The 17,347-nt window shown below is 42.4% G+C and overlaps 1 protein-coding gene across 3 annotated transcripts in view; it reads left to right on the plus strand.

Annotated features, from left to right (window-relative positions):
* The window catches only part of erfl1 (Ets2 repressor factor like 1), a 38,023-nt gene that overhangs the window by 16,322 nt on the left and 4,354 nt on the right, over positions 1 to 17,347 (plus strand). For 2 of the 3 annotated variants that reach the window (XM_026186024.1, XM_026186025.1), the window contains exons 3-5: positions 12,871 to 12,944; positions 13,643 to 13,877; positions 15,528 to 15,714. In XM_026186024.1, the coding sequence (XP_026041809.1) occupies positions 12,884 to 12,944; positions 13,643 to 13,877; positions 15,528 to 15,714 (483 nt within the window). In that variant the 5' untranslated portion in view covers positions 12,871 to 12,883. The remainder of the gene's footprint in view (positions 1 to 12,870; positions 12,945 to 13,642; positions 13,878 to 15,527; positions 15,715 to 17,347) is intronic. The other variant, XM_026186026.1, reaches the window with a different exon arrangement.

Raw genomic sequence — 17,347 nt, forward strand, 5'->3', positions numbered from 1 at the left:
GGCGTTTTACAGTTACTTTGTCTTTGTTTAGGAGCTGAATTGCACAATAGCATCCACCAAATGATGGCCAGCGCACAATGAGCTACTTCTCCTCCTCTGCATCAGTTGATCAAAACCGCCTGGAGTTATGCAGTTAATGGCATCATTATTGTAAAAGAGAGAGAGAGAGAGAAAAGGAGATAGGAGAGCGAGAAAAAAGGGGGTGGGAAGAACAAAGTTGGAAAAGGAGAAGGAGGAGGAGGGAAGGAAGGAAAGTGTTTGAATTATTATCCTGTATATGCTCGAGTGGACACGAGACAGAGAGCAGGGGGCGATTTGGCGAGTTGTTGAAGAAAAGATGAGAGGTGAGGCCTACGGTGGGGAGGAGAGAGCAGGAGGGAGGGCCGGTGATGAATGGAAGGAGAACAGGGATGAGAGACGGAGCAGCATGAAAGAGTATATACGGTGCGCGGTCCCGCTCCGAGGATGATGAAACGTTAATTAAAGTAAACGAGCTACCTGAGCTCCCCGGCTAACCCCCTGTCACACTCTGTCAGGAGACAGAAAGAGGGAGGTGGGGGGCAAGGGGGGAAAGAGGGGGGGGGGGGGGGGGCGGTGGAAATTTGACTGGAGAGGAGAGAAGTTGGATAATCCAGCTGTGGCTATAGTTCAAGGTTGATTGCTGTCACAGTTTCTAGCACAGATATCATGTATGTGCACACCAGCGAATGTGAATAAATATGACTTCAATATGATCATTTAATCATTTACGTTTTTTTTGTGCATTATTATTAAAGTATTTCCCATTAATTCCTCGCAGGCTCCATCCAAGATTTCGTGTGAGACCCGCCGAGCTCTCCGCAATGACATCTCACATGCGGGAACAGAACATTTTGAATGAATCGATCAGCCGTGCGAATGTGCCTGAAATGTTGCTGCGTGGATCAGTAATTACAAACTACTTTTTGGGCAAAAGTGTGCCCTAATTTTCAAAAGAAAGCCCCACCCATCCTCTCCCCCTCGAATATGTTTCAGCCTGTTCTCCTCTGTGTATGTAATCCTTATTTCCCGTTCAATCCACGCAAGGTTTCATCCGCCAAGATCACCTTTGTTTCTTTTTAATGCTCATATTCATTCAATTAATCTGGGCTCTAATTCGTTTATATATTTATTTACTCGGTCTCGCCATCACTCTCTTCTTTTTTTCATCTCTCTCCAACGATTATCCTGGCGTCTAATTAGAAATCGATGCCGCTTGGCCGCCGGGTATTTGCAATGTGTTTGTGGACGTTGAGAACAATTCCCCGGACAGAAAAGACTGAGAGAAGAAAGAGAGAGGAAGAGGAAACGCTACACTACACCGCACTGCACTATATGCACACACACACACGCGAGCGCGCAGATTCTGACAACCGACTTAACTGCTTGCAGCGATTCTTCTTTCTAAAAAAGCAGTAGGCTAAGTTTAAAAAAACAGAAAAGAAAGAGTGCAAGGAAAGGAAAAATGAAAAGAAAATGATTTTTTTAACGACTGACGCGAGGGATTTGTGCAGAATTGTTGAGGACTGTTTCCCCGTCTTTTAGGAAAACAAACAAACCTCGAAGTGGAAAAGCACTTTAAATGTGATGGCCTGCATCTAACCCTAGCCAAAAGTCGAAGGAGCCAATTCATCACAAGGTTATAACAATCCAGTGCGCCGAGCCTCTATTGCAATGGTATTCTTATTTTAGCATCGGGCTTCTATTTTTGAGCGTTTGGGGCCTGCGTATGTAATTAATGCATTAGTCCGAAATGCAAACTTCAATGAAAAAAAGTGTAAGAGCCTCTACGTGCGTTTAATAGCAGCCAAACTTTGTTGAAATTAGCCTTCAGTAATTGAGCAATCGTTCATTTGCCTTTCTCCCTTTAAGGCGAATATTTCGGGCAGTTGGAAACTCAAAGTCTAAATTACTACAAACTTTGTGTGAACTATGGCACCCGTTCTCTTTTCCCTTTTTTGTGCCATAACCGGTGTCTTCTCTGATGCTCATTCCGAGCCGGCGTCGCCTCCTCTCTGTCGCGTCCCGCGGAGAGGAGTCGGTATGGAGACGACGGGTTAGCGCCATTACCGGGGCCAATCGAACCAAACCGGATTAGCAGCTGCCAGATGAAAAACGAAATCGTTCCAACCAAGTGAAAAAAAATGTAGGGAACCAGAGCCTCGCACTTTTATTAGTTCAGCTTTACACCACAGTGTGTTTACCATCTGTGCGCAACCTTTTATTGGCTCTCCCCATAATCTGTTTTTCAGACGCCGTTTCTCTCTGTTTACTGTGTTCATCATCCCAAACGAGATGCATCACTTTCTCTCCCCCCTTTCCCTCCCCTCCCCGTGTGTGTGTGTTTCTCCAATAACTCCGTGGGTTCACCAGTCAGGAAGTGTCATATCGGGAAATGCAGTGTTGGAGTGTCACCCCCCTCTGCATGATAAGGAAAACTGAATAACTTGCTTCTTCTCCTTGTTGCTTCACATTTCATCAACCCCTGTGATGCTTTACTTGTGCCAAAACCATCAGCCTGGGCTCCCTGGTGTCTGTGTGTGTGTGTTGTGTGGTTCCACATGTGTGCATGTGTATGCATGTGAGTGTCTGTGTGTCTTTGTTGCTCTGTGCAGTAAGTCATATTTGAGGCTTCATCCTTGCATTTTCTGTCAGTCTATCTTTCCATCTTGCACGCTCATTAAACGTCCCTCCCTCACACAGACACACACACACCATCTCTCTCTCTCTCTCTCTCTCTCTCTCTCACTCACACACACACACACATACACACACACACACACACACACATTCCCTCTCTCACTCTCTCTCTGAGTCTCTCCCTCTCCTTCTTCTTCCTCCGCGCCTCACGCTCCCCTTGCCCGTGGCTATATGATCGTGAAAAATGTGTTTACAAAACTCGCTCTCTTGCAGATCAAACCGTACGGACGAATCAAAGACTTTGGAGAGAGAGGCAGAAAAGAAGCGAGGGAAGATAGAGAAAGAGAGATAGAAGGGGTATGAGCAGAGGGTGTGTAGAGGCCTTATAATTTTAAAATTCTCTGTGTGTTATTCTCTCTCTCTCCCTCTCACTTTTTTTCCTCCTCATGTAGTTGTGTGTGCGTCTGCATCTCCTTTGGTAATACAATATCTTTAAGGCCCCCAAAACAACTATCTGTGTCTCACAGTTAAACATGAGATAATGCAATATTGATGTCTCCTTGTCTTTGCTATAACGCAATACTAGACCCATTCAGGCTGGACACGCTAACATAGGCCGATAGTGCCCTTGCACTTAAAAGAATTACTCTGCTCCTGTAATAAATTTTAGAGGGATGCTACACAAATATGAAGTCCCACAAGGAATATAGAAGCCTGTGAGAACATAGAAGTAAAAAAAAAAAAAACACTCCCAAAGAAGCATCAGGTCACCTTTCATATTATGTATTCAGTACAAGGCACATAGTAATATTGGGCTGTATTAGCTTTCAGCTGGTTCTTTGTGCATTTGGGTTTCAAGGGAGTGATTTGAGACATGTTTACTGGTCCAAGTTTTGAGCGACTTTGTGTTAGCTGAGGCCTCTGGAAGTCCTCAGAGTTATGAAGGCTATTTGCGCTTCATTTTGTGCATCACTTGTTCACGTAATTAAAATTTCAGACTTTTTAGTTCATTAACAAACAAGGACATTATTCTGAAGTCCAACGCTGGGTGCTTGTCACTGCTGTCTTACTAAAAGTTGTTGAACTGTTTAAAGACCAGGAACACTATTCAATCAGTGCTGGTGGTATACAATTTGGGTGCATTATTTTACTAAGATTTTATTAAGTAGCCGAACCAAATAGAACCAAAACTGCGTCATTTTAGAATCCATAAACGCACAAAATCTGACATGGTGTTGTACATAAAACGTGTGATAACCTTTTTAAAACTTATGGTTTATACTCTTGTGGTTGGAAATATGTTTCTCAAGTGCCCATATGATACATTACTTCTATGACAAGACTTCTTTTTTTTATCACAATGTCAAATTGCCTGATGAGGGTGCAAAGGCAGGAAAGGTGTGAGGAGTTATTTTTAAATAGAAATATCAGAATTGCTGCTCTTAATGTTTATGACAGGTTTGATAATTATGAGAAAAGAGCATCTAAAATCCACAGACAAGGACAGGAAGAAGACACAAAAAGATGAAGGAAGGGGAGGAAAGGGATTGTGAGGGGATGATGGTGAATGTGGTGAAGGAGGAGAGGGGAATGAGGGGGGTGGGGGGCAGACAGACAGGCAGGGGGAGCGATTATAGCAGGGTTTATGTATGAGCTATTGATTGAGTCGGTGGTGACTTCTTGAGTGGTTAATTCGGGAAGTGAGAGCGATAGAGAGAGTAACTCACTGACCAGAGAGGGGAGGGAGAGTGAATGGGGGGGATAAAGAGAGAGATAGAGTAGGAGAGCGTGAGGAGGAGGAGGAGAGATACAGAGGAAGAAAAAAGTGGACTTCCCCAAGTTAAAAGTGTGGAACATAAGATTCTATTTGGCAAGGAATTAATTTGTGGTTCATGATTACTAACAGGAGCAATTTATGAAAGAATGAAGCAGGGTTGTTTTGTTTTTTTGTCTTTTGACCCTTCTCAAAACTGCTGAACTTTTCTCCAAGTGTTTCACACAAACACTTGGAAAAAAATTCAGCCAATATTTAAAGGATTTCTATTACAGAAAAAAAGTCTTAAGATTTGTTTATTATGTGGATTATGCATATATGCTCCTTCTGTTTGGCACAAAACAGCAACTAAAAGGGAAAATAAATGAAATTCACATTTACCTGTGTAGGGTTTTAGAGAGGGCACGGTACCTCGGAGCAGGAAGGGTTCAAATCCAGTCTGAGGCTTTTTGTGTGATGTGTGCATGTTCTCCCCATGAATGTGTGGGTTCTATCCAAGTACTCCGACTTCCTCCAAAAGTCCAACAACATGGACTGGTTTAGGTGAACTTCTGATTCCAAAGGGGCCGTAGGTGTGAATGTGAGCATGAATGGTTGTCTTTCTCTACGTGTTAGCCCTGCAACCCATCCCGGGTGTTCCTTGTCTCTTGCCCTATGACAGCTGGGATGGGCTCCAGCCCCCTTTCAGCAACCCTGAATTAGATAAGGGGAAGGAGATGGATGGCTGGATGGATTTTAGAGTAACATATAACCAGGCTTTGAGCTGGAGTCTCTACCTCAAATCTAAATTCTCAATCATACTGGTTCCAAAGCAGTTATCACTAATTTAGAGGGGAAGTGTCATTAAGCATGAAGGTGATTAAACACCATTATGAGCTGCTAAAGGGTCTCTATGACCCCAAACACGCAGAAAACAGTGCAGTCACATTCAAACACTGTGTAAGTTATAATGATCACACAGCTTCTGATCTGCCTTAGTATTGCTTCAGTCCCAACACGGTTTTCTTTGGGAAATTAACTGAAGATCTGAGCAACCTGCGTTCATGTCCTGAACATACTCAACTCAATTAAAGCCTTCCGCTCTCCATCACACATAAACACTGAGCGAGATCAGACAGTTTCTTCTCTGGACTTAAGCCTATAGGACACTCGTGCGATCGCTGGAAACCACAGAAGGATCTGTTGGTCTCACTGCATCACCTTGTCTGAGGAAAAAATAGTCAAGAGCAACAACTCTGAGTGGGAAACAGGGTGGTGTGTGCGTTTGTTGGACGTGTTTGTAGTGTAGTGAGCGTGAAGGTTCTCAGTAATAGCCTATAGACAGATTGGTTATTATTCCAAATGTGTCCGATGCATATTCGCCCGCAGTTTGATTTGCAATGCATCTCTCAGTTTGTTCGCTGGTAGGATATCCTGGATAGGATATCAAATTCCGAAAAGCTGCGCGCGCGAGTGACGCTACGTGGGTTTTGCGTGCATCGGTGTGTGTGTGTGCGTGCGTGCGTGCGCATGTGTGTGTGAAGGTCAGCTCGCCGGCGCAGTTTCTTTTCCTATTTCTCTTCCCTCTCGCGCAGGTTTTGATCTCTCAGCCGCGAGATCAAAGGCGCTCTCTGGCTATTAGTCAGCGCGAGCCATTGATCCCTCATCGATCCACGCGAGACACAGCCGCCCCGTGAACACCGCGCGAGGCTCCCAAAAGCTCCTCCCGCGCGTCAGGAGAGAGAGGGAGAGAGAAAGCAGAGGAGGGAGATGGAGCGGTGTCTGTGTGTGTGCGCGCGCGCGTGTGTATTTTTCTACTGGCGCGGGCAGAGCCAAACTCGAGCTTTTTCTTTGCCGCGGGACATGAAACAATGAGGCTCGAGCCGGTTTTAATAAAGCGCGCTTTCCCTCCTTTCAACTCTGGCGCGAGGCGGACGAGCCGGCAGCGGAGAGCGATCGATAATTAATGACGATGAATAATTTAACCCTATCGATTGATACTTTTTTCTTCATCCTTTTTCCCCTTCTTTTCCTTATTTTCTTAAGGCCAGCGTTCTATATCATACTAATGCCGTTTTCACGCGCTCAACATCCTCATCTTCACTCACCTCTTCTTAAACTTGTTGGAGTTCACCACGGATCGTGAAAGTCTGGAGAAAAAAAATCAGGTTTCCTTATTTATCAAAGTACTCTATTTATGACCCGAGCTGGAGTCTAAACTTCTCTCCGTGAATTGAGCTGGCCTTTTCTTCTTCTTCTTTTTAAAACCGCAAGGTGTTGTGTTTGTCATAAAAGCCAAATATGCACATCATACCCCATTACAATTAGCCCAAGAAACGAGCCATGATATTCGACCTTTTAACATATTTTTTCTGCTAACACTTCATTTATTACAGTCAATCCCTCTCACACACTCCTGGTGTTACTCTGTGACTTAAAGTAGTGTTATAATGTAGTAAAATCTCCAAAGCTCAACTCATGAAAGAACACATAAAGCTCTTACTCATTTTAAAGCACTCATATTTTCAGCAGGGGTATCTGTGCTCAGCGTTGACTTTAAGCTATGTATTCATAGATTTAGGAACTTGATGCAAATTCTAAACCCAGCCTTATCCCTTAAGCCGTGAACCAAACAGTTCAGTGTGAAATTATGTTTCTTAAGTTTTCAGATATGGACTTTAATATTTCTCTGCCCTATTACTCCCTGCCTCTGTTGTCACATCTTGTACCGCTGCTCTACTGTATCTTTCAAAGTACATTTCACTGGATGATATTCTGGCCGGGCAGTCCTGTCAGATGATAGCCTGTCTCAGTGTGAAGGACTCAGTATTAGCTTTGCCCCTGCAGTGTGGAGTAATGGGTGCTCTGTGGGAGAACAACTAGATTCAGCCAGTACTCCTGTAACGATATGTCTTGGTTAAATACACTGATGCTGCTGCACCGCTGCCTGCTCCTATTATAGTGACTGCACTGATTTCTCACTCTTTCACATTGCAGTGTGATGGGTGTGTAAGGTACAAAGGAGGGATTGTGGGGAAATCTAGCGGCTATAAGTTGCAACATGATCAGTATTGCTGTGGTTATCTGCGCAGTTTCAGTGATTAAAATGTAATCTTTTTTCATTTTTTATGGATTTTCACAGATTCAAAGCTTAAATGGTAAAAGTGAAAACCTTAATGTACAACATGAAATGCAGAACAAAAAAAATAAATATCAATAATTTAAAAAAAACAACCAGTGATGGTTTTAATGTTTTATGATTCATCGAGTGTGTAATATCCTGCGAACAGGTCAAATTGTCTGAAAAACCTAGTAATTGAGACCAAATTTTTAACTTGTGAAGTTTTGAGAGTCTTTGGGATGCTGAGGTTGACTCTTTTTTTCGTTATGTAAAGGGGAAGTTAATTTTGTTGATGGCAAGGTTTCAGTCATTGTTTGTCTTAGTTTGAAAAAGCACGTAGAACTTTTTGTTTGTCACATACAAAATCCAAAGAACCTTTTTAATTGGATGCTCAAACAAGATGTAGATGAGATGCATATTTGGGCTTCAAAACAAAATTTGTAGCTTGATATTTTAAGATGTAACTAAATATTATTTTTAAAAATCATATAAAGAATGTTTTTTTGGTAATTAAGATGGAACTTAAGCTAAATAAGAAGGTTTATAGCCCAGTGTATGGATAGAATTTAATTCTGTGTTGACTTTTCTCTTCAACATTTGGATAGATAGGTTCTTTTCCCTCTTCCTGACCAACCCCCTTTCCTCCTCTCCTCCTCCTTCTTCTCTCTTCTGTCTCTCTCCTCATTTCTCCTCTCTCCTTCTTTCCATCTCCTCTAACAAACCCATAGCAGAGTCCCTCTGTTCTTCCACCCTGAGGCTGACCAGTGTGTCAGAGCTAACCAGGGAGAGGAACAGAGAGAGAAAGACAGAGATAGCAGGAGAGAGGCAAGCAGAGTGAAAGGAAGAGAGAGAGAGAGTTTTCAGTCGGGCCTTTTTCAGGGGCAACCAAAAAAAGGAAGATGAGACAGATGTACAGAGTCCTTTTCATCTAGTGGAAAAAGAAAGCGGGAGAGGCCAGACTTTTCATGCCTCTCACATTTTTCTATCTTTTTATATCGTGACCCATCACTCTTTCCTTCTTTAGACAGCACTGGAGACATAATGTTGCCTGAATGTCAGGCTGCCCTCCTTCCTCGCTCTACCCCAGTCACTCTGCAGAATTTCAAAACGTAGTTTGTACTACAGTATATCCCTCACACTGGTTTCTTTTCACTCCCGTCAGTGTCCTACTAACCTTGGCGTCACAAGTATGCCAGTTCTGCCTTTACTTTAGCAACATTGTTACAGAGTTGATGTTTGGGAGATACATGCAAAAGTTACAAATACAAATCTGTGACCTTTGTGGCGAGACTGACCTCTTAAAACTCAGTGGGACTGGTCCAATCCTGACTCTTGGATATGCTTTTTCAGTCCTTTTCTTACTCTTAGTCCCCACTTGGGCAAGAAAGTCGAGAGGTCACAGGAAGTTCATCAGTTGAGAAAATACAAGTTTCAGTTTACTGCTGAAAGAAGGATGGTTCACGCACACGTTTACCTGAACATGATGCAAACATACCAATTTGGTCATTGCAACACTGTAGTAATTTTCATCTTTCTTTCTTTGGACTTTGTCCCTCGTCAGTTACAATAGATGGAAACGATTGCTCTCGTTGATGTAGGAGTTTGTCTTTAGAAGACCCATCTGCTTGTCCTATTGTCCTTTTTTTCCAAAGCAGTTTTCCAATGATCAAAACAGGTTTGGCATTACATGACTGAAAGGTTATTTATAGGAAGCGACTGAACTTTATTTGCACTGTGTGAAATTCAAGAAGAAGAGAAATAAACTGAGTGAAAAATGCATTTTATCTCCTCTCCAATCATTATTAAATCTGCAGTGAGCAGTATAACAGTATAGTACCTTGCACTGTGGGTTTGCTAGCAGACAGCTTAATTTCTTATACTGTATGAATTTTGAGGGACTTTGTCCATAATTTTCACTCTCTAAGGCTTTGAAAATGGCTAAAAGTAAGTACAGAGAGCAAATGTGGAGGGATTTCTGAGGTTTACATGTTGAGCAGTGACAACAGCAGAAACCTTTAACCTTTCAGCCATGACACAGGAAGTTTGTGTATCCCTGCAATGTTGTTGTGTCCTAAAGTCACAAAAAACAAAGTGCACTCTTTCAAGCGTTAAACTATAGAAAAGCCTCTGAATCATCAACACACCAGAGATTTTCCAGCAGTAATGATCCATTTGCTAGATCTAGTGCAGGCCTACACTTCAGATTATGTGTAGGAACACAGCTGAGGTGTTTTTGTGAAGATGTGATTGTGTGAAGTAACTTAGTGAATCTATTGAGTGTGCTTACTATTGTCACCGGTAGCCGTGTGATCCATCATCCACGCTGGGTTTCACAGGTGACCTTTTGTGGGAGAGGGGTCCTTTGTTTGGACTCTGTGTCTCTTTGTCCAAATAAAGCAGTGTTTTTTCTGCCCACATCTCTCTATCAGTAAACCAGAATCTTTAGTAAACAAAGTGCATTCTCTTTTTCAGCTCGGTGAGATCTGTGTTAGTGTGCCGATATTGATTCAGTCAATATCTATGGGCTCCATGTCTTACTTTGTGTGCTGCGTCGTACAGTGTGTGTGCGACGGCTACCTGAATGCCTGCGTATTTGTGCCATATCTGCTTGAGACTGTGTTTACTGTGCATGCACAATCCCTTACAATCTGTGAGTGTCTGTATCTGACAGTCTGTGCATGCATGTGTGTGTTCGAGTGTGTGCGTATGAGGAGCAGTATTCCCTGGGCTGCTAGTTATAATGTTTCTGGGGGTGATGGGGGGAACTTGAAAGCCCTGTGCTGCCCAAATCAAAACTAACAAGGAAATGATGGGGGCTCCTTTATCTCCTCTCTGGCCTGGGGGGCCGAGGGGGGGGCGAGAACGGGAGACTGGGCAGGGAGGGAAAGAAGAAGAGGTGGGAGGGAGGGAGAGAGAGAGAAAGGGAGAGAGTGAGGGGAGGAGGAGGAGGAGGAGGAGAAGGGGGGGGGGTAGCCTGGCTTCCTCTTTGATTTGTAAAAAATGCATTACCTCCGAAATCAAACGGAAAATTACTGCGCCGAAGCAAAACACACAGAGCAGAAGAGAGGGAGAAGGGTGGAGTGGAAGGGAGGGCGGGGGAGAAGACAGTGGATAGGTGTGTGAATAGAAAGGAGGTGGGAAAGAGGAAAGGAGGAGTCACCTGTATAGATATGCTGTTGGATATGAAAAGGGAAGGAAGAGTATAGATTTGAGGTAATGCGTAGGTGGTATGAGAGGAAGTTGGAAAGACTGTGAAAGACAGGAGCTCACATATATGTTTTCCGCAGAGGAGATGAGCTTATACATGCCGTGGACCATGAGAATACGGCAAATGAAAGAGATGATGCAGTATTGATGACCTGTAGCCCACGGGGAAGAGGAAAGTTATGGATTGCTACCTCCAACACAACGTATATCTCATTTTGTAAAGACCAATCTTCGCAACGGCCTTCCTGTCAGATGAGGTCAACATTTTCATGGAAAGATGACAGTTTTAAATGTTTTCAAAAATCTCCAAACATGTGAACAGCGGGGTGTATTTTGATATCCTACTGGTAAACGGTCTAATCAAAATATTTGATCCTTTTCTAAAAATGAGTCGCACGGGATGAGTGCAGACAGAGTCTCCAGATAGTTTAATGACCAAAAAAAAGAGAGAAAAGGAACAATAAGAGTAAAAATAATAATGATTATTATAATAAATAGAATTAATGTCAGCTCTGCACTCATAGACAGAGAGAGCAGACTGAAAACAAGGAAGATGAAGAGCGGGAGGGGAGGGGAGAGAGGAGACAGCGAGCGGGGCCACAATCCAAAGGCTTGAAGCGGGGTGAGAGCGAACGTGAGACAGAAAGAGTCAGAGAGTGAGAGAGTGAGAAATGCCTGGAGTTAGCAATAATAATTTATACAAACACACCTTAATAATTCACGTTTCATTTCAATGCTGGAGGGAAAATCCAAAATTCACAGAGCATAATTAAATAGAGGCAGAGAGTGAAGGGAGAGATAGAGAGGCCAGCATTAAAGATACCAGTGTAGCAGCAGGCTATCTCTTCCATCTGAGCTTTGTAAAACAACCCTGATGAAACTGTGATATCCAAACTAGATTCCATCTCAGAGTTCCCCTCTTCATCACAGAAACACCAAGATCTCCTCATCTTCTCGCATCAGCAGATGTCTATATGAATATATTTAGGAGGCCTTATGATCATAAGCTCTTGTATTATAAAAAGGCCTACCCTACCTCACTGACACGTGCACGTATCATTCAACATTCAATGCAGAGCATGAAGCGATGTGATGGGGTGAAAAAATAAAAGTTTGGGGTTTTTTTTGTAAATCTTCAGATTTCAAAATGCACAGAAGTAAAAACAAAATCAGGTTTTTAAATAGTTTGGACAGTTTATTTTCTTGTGATGTTAAACATGGACGTGTTCACTGGACTCACTGCATCATTTCTGACTTTTATTCCAACAATTTTGTGTGTTTTAAAAAAAACGTGTAGTTTTATATAACCATATACTATAATTATAGGGGGTATAATTTAATATTACAAGTACAGATGTGAAGTGTTTTCTCGCTTTTGCTTGTTCACACTCAGCTATGCAGTGACTACTAAACAGTACATCCGACAATTAAAATAGCTCTAACTCAATCAACTAATAAAACAACACTCTTGTATGTTCAAATCTTTATGCAATTTGGCACTATTTGTAGTACTTACCTGACTTACCTAGGATACCTAAGGTGATATGAAAGACATTTTACCAAAAACTATAGCCCTTTAAATCCTTTTGAAACTTTCCTCATCTGGCAGACAATTAAACCTAACCTCTAATAGCCCCGAACATAACTTTGTACATGAGATTTTTTTGATACTTTTAAAACTTCACTAAGAAATAACCAAGTCCTATTATATATTTAAAAACCCAAGTTTTAATGTATAATGTGGCTCAGTTTTCAAGTTGGTTTTCAAAAGTCTATTTAATTCCTCCTGTTCATAAATGCACTATAGGGATGTCCACCACGTTGCATCAGACACAGCCTCAGGTGGCCACATCCATCAAACACCTGATCTCTACCAAAGACATATGAAACATAACCTTGCTATATTTCACATCGATTTAAAGTATCATTTTGAACTCATGTTGCGCCTTTAGACCCTTATGCAATACCTTCAGTTTCAACAAAATGTACTCTCTTCTACTCTGACTTGGTGTAATAAATGCAATAAACATGCTGGGTAGTTGAAACTGGCTTAAGCAAATACATCTCTGCAAAATTCTCTGTTTTTCATTTGTAAAAGTTAATGCCTTCTCTCTCTTTTGTTTTGTTCCAGGTTTTGTGGAGGCATGGACTGTAACTGCGTCAGTGATCTGCTGCTCCCCCCGGTGCCCGCCCTCTGGACGCCAGGTCGGTACTCTCATCAAAGTTAGTGACATGAAGGCAGGAGACTATTACATCCTTGCTTTTCTGCATCAAATCTCCTTAAAGTTCTTATTTGTAACATTTAAAATCTTTCAACTTATCTTTAAATCTAGTCCTAAGCCACATGTGTAAATCGGGTGAACCCAGACAGCCAAAACAAGCAAATACTTAAGAAGCAGCTACTTCATTATTAAAATTGCATGTTGAAATTCATCCCCAATATTCATCTATTTAAAAAGATTAACCATACACATTCATGTTTGCCAAACAAGTTCAGACTCTGGTAGTAATTGGTTCAATGTGTAATGTATTTACAAGGCTAGTTAGTACCAGATTCACTTTGGCCTGAGTCAAAAAGCTACTTAACTTCATCTCTGATGGTCATAGAGTTGGCTTTTAAAATTCAGACCTGAGCAGCATCAGTCAGATCTCTCCCAGTGAGCTGTCATCATCCCACTGACCAATCTGTTGAGGCTAGAGGGCATTAGCTCAGACTAACATTGCTCAAGGCACGTGCTGTGATATTAAACACATCATCCCTCACCTCCATCACTCATCAGTCATTCAGACAGTGAACTCCCCCCCCCCCCAGACACACACACACACATGCACACACTCCCTGTGAGCAACTGGACAAACAGGCATGAACCTCACCCTGCTTCTTCCTCCTCCCCTTTGCCCAGGGATCGCCTTCCCAGAGTGGGCCTACAAGCCCGAGTCGAGCCCCGGCTCCAGACAGATCCAGCTGTGGCACTTCATCCTAGAGCTCCTGCAGAAGGAAGAGTACCAAGGGGTGATAGCCTGGCAGGGAGACTACGGGGAGTTTGTCATCAAGGACCCAGACGAGGTGGCCCGACTGTGGGGGATAAGGAAATGCAAACCTCACATGAACTATGACAAACTGAGCAGGGCTCTGAGGTATGTGTTCATACGAGATGTGTTGAATGTCAGGCAACCGCACTGTTTGCATCAGATAAATCAGGCTACAACCCTGCGGTTTCCATAAATTGTTTACTCTTGTTGGATTTAATCCCCACTTAACATCTCTCTTTTCCATGTTGGCAAAAATGGAAAGATAAAGGTGGGATTTTTCCTGGGGAACGTCAATACCCTCAATTTCTCCTTATCTCTGGACATCCTAATGGAAAGTTCACCATTGAGCTGCCAAATAAAAAATTCAATAGGGATTTCAAAATTAAGCCCCAGTGTGAAATTGGACTTTTTCAGAACAGCAAAACTACTCGACACTGAACTTGCTGAAGGTGATTAAAACAATGCCACACTCCATACCTTCAGCAGTTTACACCCCCAGCCAGTCACACACAATCTTCTTATGCAAATACCCACTACCCAACTTGTTCCCCTACCCCACCCCCTCCCTCTGCTTTCCTTCGGCCTCTCGTTAATGGGGACTGTCGTCAGAGTTTAATTGTTATAAATTGGCTGGGGCCACAATTAGCCTTCTTAATTAGCCTTACTTAATTGCTCAATTAAGGGCCATGGCACAATTGCCACGCAAAGCAAAACATGTACACATCATTGCACTGGGCTCAGCCAGTGTGGATACATGCAGATATGTACACGCTGCTGTGTTTGTTGATATAGTGTGCCTGCATAATGAGCTCACCACTATTTAATGCTGAGGTTGTCTCATGAATTCTGTGTTTAGCACGCTCACTGTGGCTGCACTCACAAAGGAGTCCAAAAAGTCCACAAGGAAACCAGATTTAAACTTGTATTTCACAATAAGACATCTGCAGGTTTTTTAATTTGTCGCATCCCACTTCGCCCCCACCCCCTACGCTCCTCCACCTGAGCACTCAGCTTTTACCTGGGCCAGATGGCTCCATGTTTTTCCTTTGCTGCCGATCAACGTGGCATCCTGGCAGATTGTACATTGTGACACCTCTGTGGGTGGCAAAGGAAACTGGTACGATGACGACCTGACATGCCCAGCGGGAGACACTGGGGGTCGTTACCATGGAGACCGCTCTTGCTGTCCCACCTCTTTGTGAATGTGCTTTGCTATTGGAAACGGTGATGTCTTTTGGTGTCATGTCAAATGGTGTCATTCCGACAAATTTCTAATTTTCTGGAAACAAAAAAGTCTCGAGCTCATCTGATAGTGTAACGTGATGCTCACATTATTTCTTCAATTGATAAATAGTCCTGTGCATAATGAAAGGAACATTTACTTCTTGTGTAGTATTTCTGTGTGAGAGGTTCAAACGAATTTAGATTTTGGGGGGTTTTGAGGCGGGGGGGGGGGGGGGGGGGGTTGATAATTGCTGAATATAAAATTCACTTTACAAAACCATATTGTATTGAATAGAGGCAGCCAGACATGAATTGATTTGAGAAAGGAGGAGATGAATAAAAACACTGGGAAATCAGCACAGCTCTTGCCTCACAGCACTGAAGTTGTTTATACTTTACTTATAGTGATGAAACACAAAACCTTGATGTGTATTATATTAATCCTTCCCACCTCTTTTCCTTTTCCTCTTCCTTTTTCGTTTATCACTTCACTCCATCCCTCCATCAATATTCTCTCCCGCTCCTTTGCAGGTATTACTACAACAAGCGTATTTTGCACAAAACCAAAGGGAAGCGTTTCACCTACAAGTTTAACTTCAGTAAGGTTGTGCTGGTGAACTACCCCATCCTGGACATGGCCAGCTCGCCCTTCTTCCTTGCCCAGAACCATTTCAACGGGGGCTCCACCACACCAGACTGCAGCCCAGAGGTACACAGGGTAGGATGGAGGGTTTGTGAGAGGGGGTGGATGGGTAAAAGGATATATGCTGTATGCAAGTAGTAGATTTAGTAGCATATAAATAGAAAATTGTGTGAATAATGTGAGAAATCATACCTATGTATGTTCAAATTGTGTCTCTATAGCAGGTAATAAAAAGAACTAACATTTTAAAACAGAGGGAATTTAAAAAAGCCAAACTTTAAACAAAGAAAAAGGATGAAATATAGCAGGACACCGCACTCTGCTTCCTTAAATTTTTATCAACAAAAATTTAATTCAGGTAACTGAAAACCATTCAACTCGAGCTGTTATATTTCTCAGGCACCTGCTGTGCATTCCCCCTTTTTTGCAAAAGAATGGTGGTATTCATCGTAGCTATCTTTTATTCACTCTGTCTAATGGGGGTCATAATAGACTACAGTTTGATTATTATTTGCCCTAAGAGATTGTAAAATTTTTACAGAGATAAAATGTGTCAGAACACAAAAAAAGATGGAGGCGTAAACAAAAATGTCCTAATTTGGTTAAAAAAAAATAATGTTATGACTTTACTTGTGTTTATAAGATATTTAGAGATTTTTCTTTCTTTCTTTTTAATGGAAAAAAAATCAATTTCTGCGTTTCAGATTCTACACTAAATTATAGATGTGGCTGCACAAATTGATGAAGAAGGCTATTTTTTTGACTTGGGTATAAGTGCTGGTGTGCAGATAATTTTATTTTAGATGACTAATGTCCTAGAAAGTACAAGTAACTTGAAAGTACAGTAAGAGAGAATCATTCATCAATTGTCTGTGCCGTCCTTAAGATGGGGATAAGGAGACGCGAGCTCTGAAGGAGACCGTGGAGGGGGGACGGTTTTAACTTGCCCTTAAAACAAAAGAAGACGTTATCCCCTCTTTCTCTCATCCCTGTCTCCTATGGCGTATCCATCTGTCATCGATTGAAAATGAAAGAAATAGAAAGCAAAGGGGTCGCGTCAGATCAGATCAATGGCGGGTCATTAATGCGGTTTGTTAAGCAACGCAGATCTCGCAGCTTGGGAGTACAGTCTCACCTTTCAAACTTGGGGCTGCAGGGTGACAGATACTACTGATCCGCAATCACGCTAGGGGGGAAAAGAAATCCCCCCGTGTCCCCTTGATTCCTAAGATTAATCTGTTCCACTTATTTTACCTCTTCTTTGCAAATTTTAGACAGAAAAAAATCTACGCACTCACTGACACGCACACAGCTGCCCTACTTCTAAATGGATGTCATTCTCTCACATCTCACTGCTATTCGTCCTGTGTCCCTTTACACAAGCTGGCCCACAATCCCTCTTTCTTCTTTTCATTTATCCTTTGTGCCCACAATCTTAATCATTGGTCTCCATTTGACTCTGTACTTTTCCTCCCTTTGAGTCTCTGAGCCCGTGCGTCCTCCTGCCTCCCGTTTTTTTTTACCCCAAGTCCCATGGCTTCCCTTTTTATCCTGTCCTTGCTGCGACTGTGTCACTGTTTGCATCACACTCTGCAGGGTGCTGCTGTCAACATATGACTTTACCCAGCAAAGTGCAGCAGCATCATAAAGGCAGATTTGTAGGAATATGTACGCAAGCTTTTTTTATTATTATTATTTCATGGTACAA

The sequence above is a fragment of the Astatotilapia calliptera genome, chromosome 11 (assembly GCF_900246225.1).
Source record: "Astatotilapia calliptera chromosome 11, fAstCal1.2, whole genome shotgun sequence".
Classification (NCBI taxonomy): Eukaryota; Metazoa; Chordata; class Actinopteri; order Cichliformes; family Cichlidae; genus Astatotilapia; species Astatotilapia calliptera.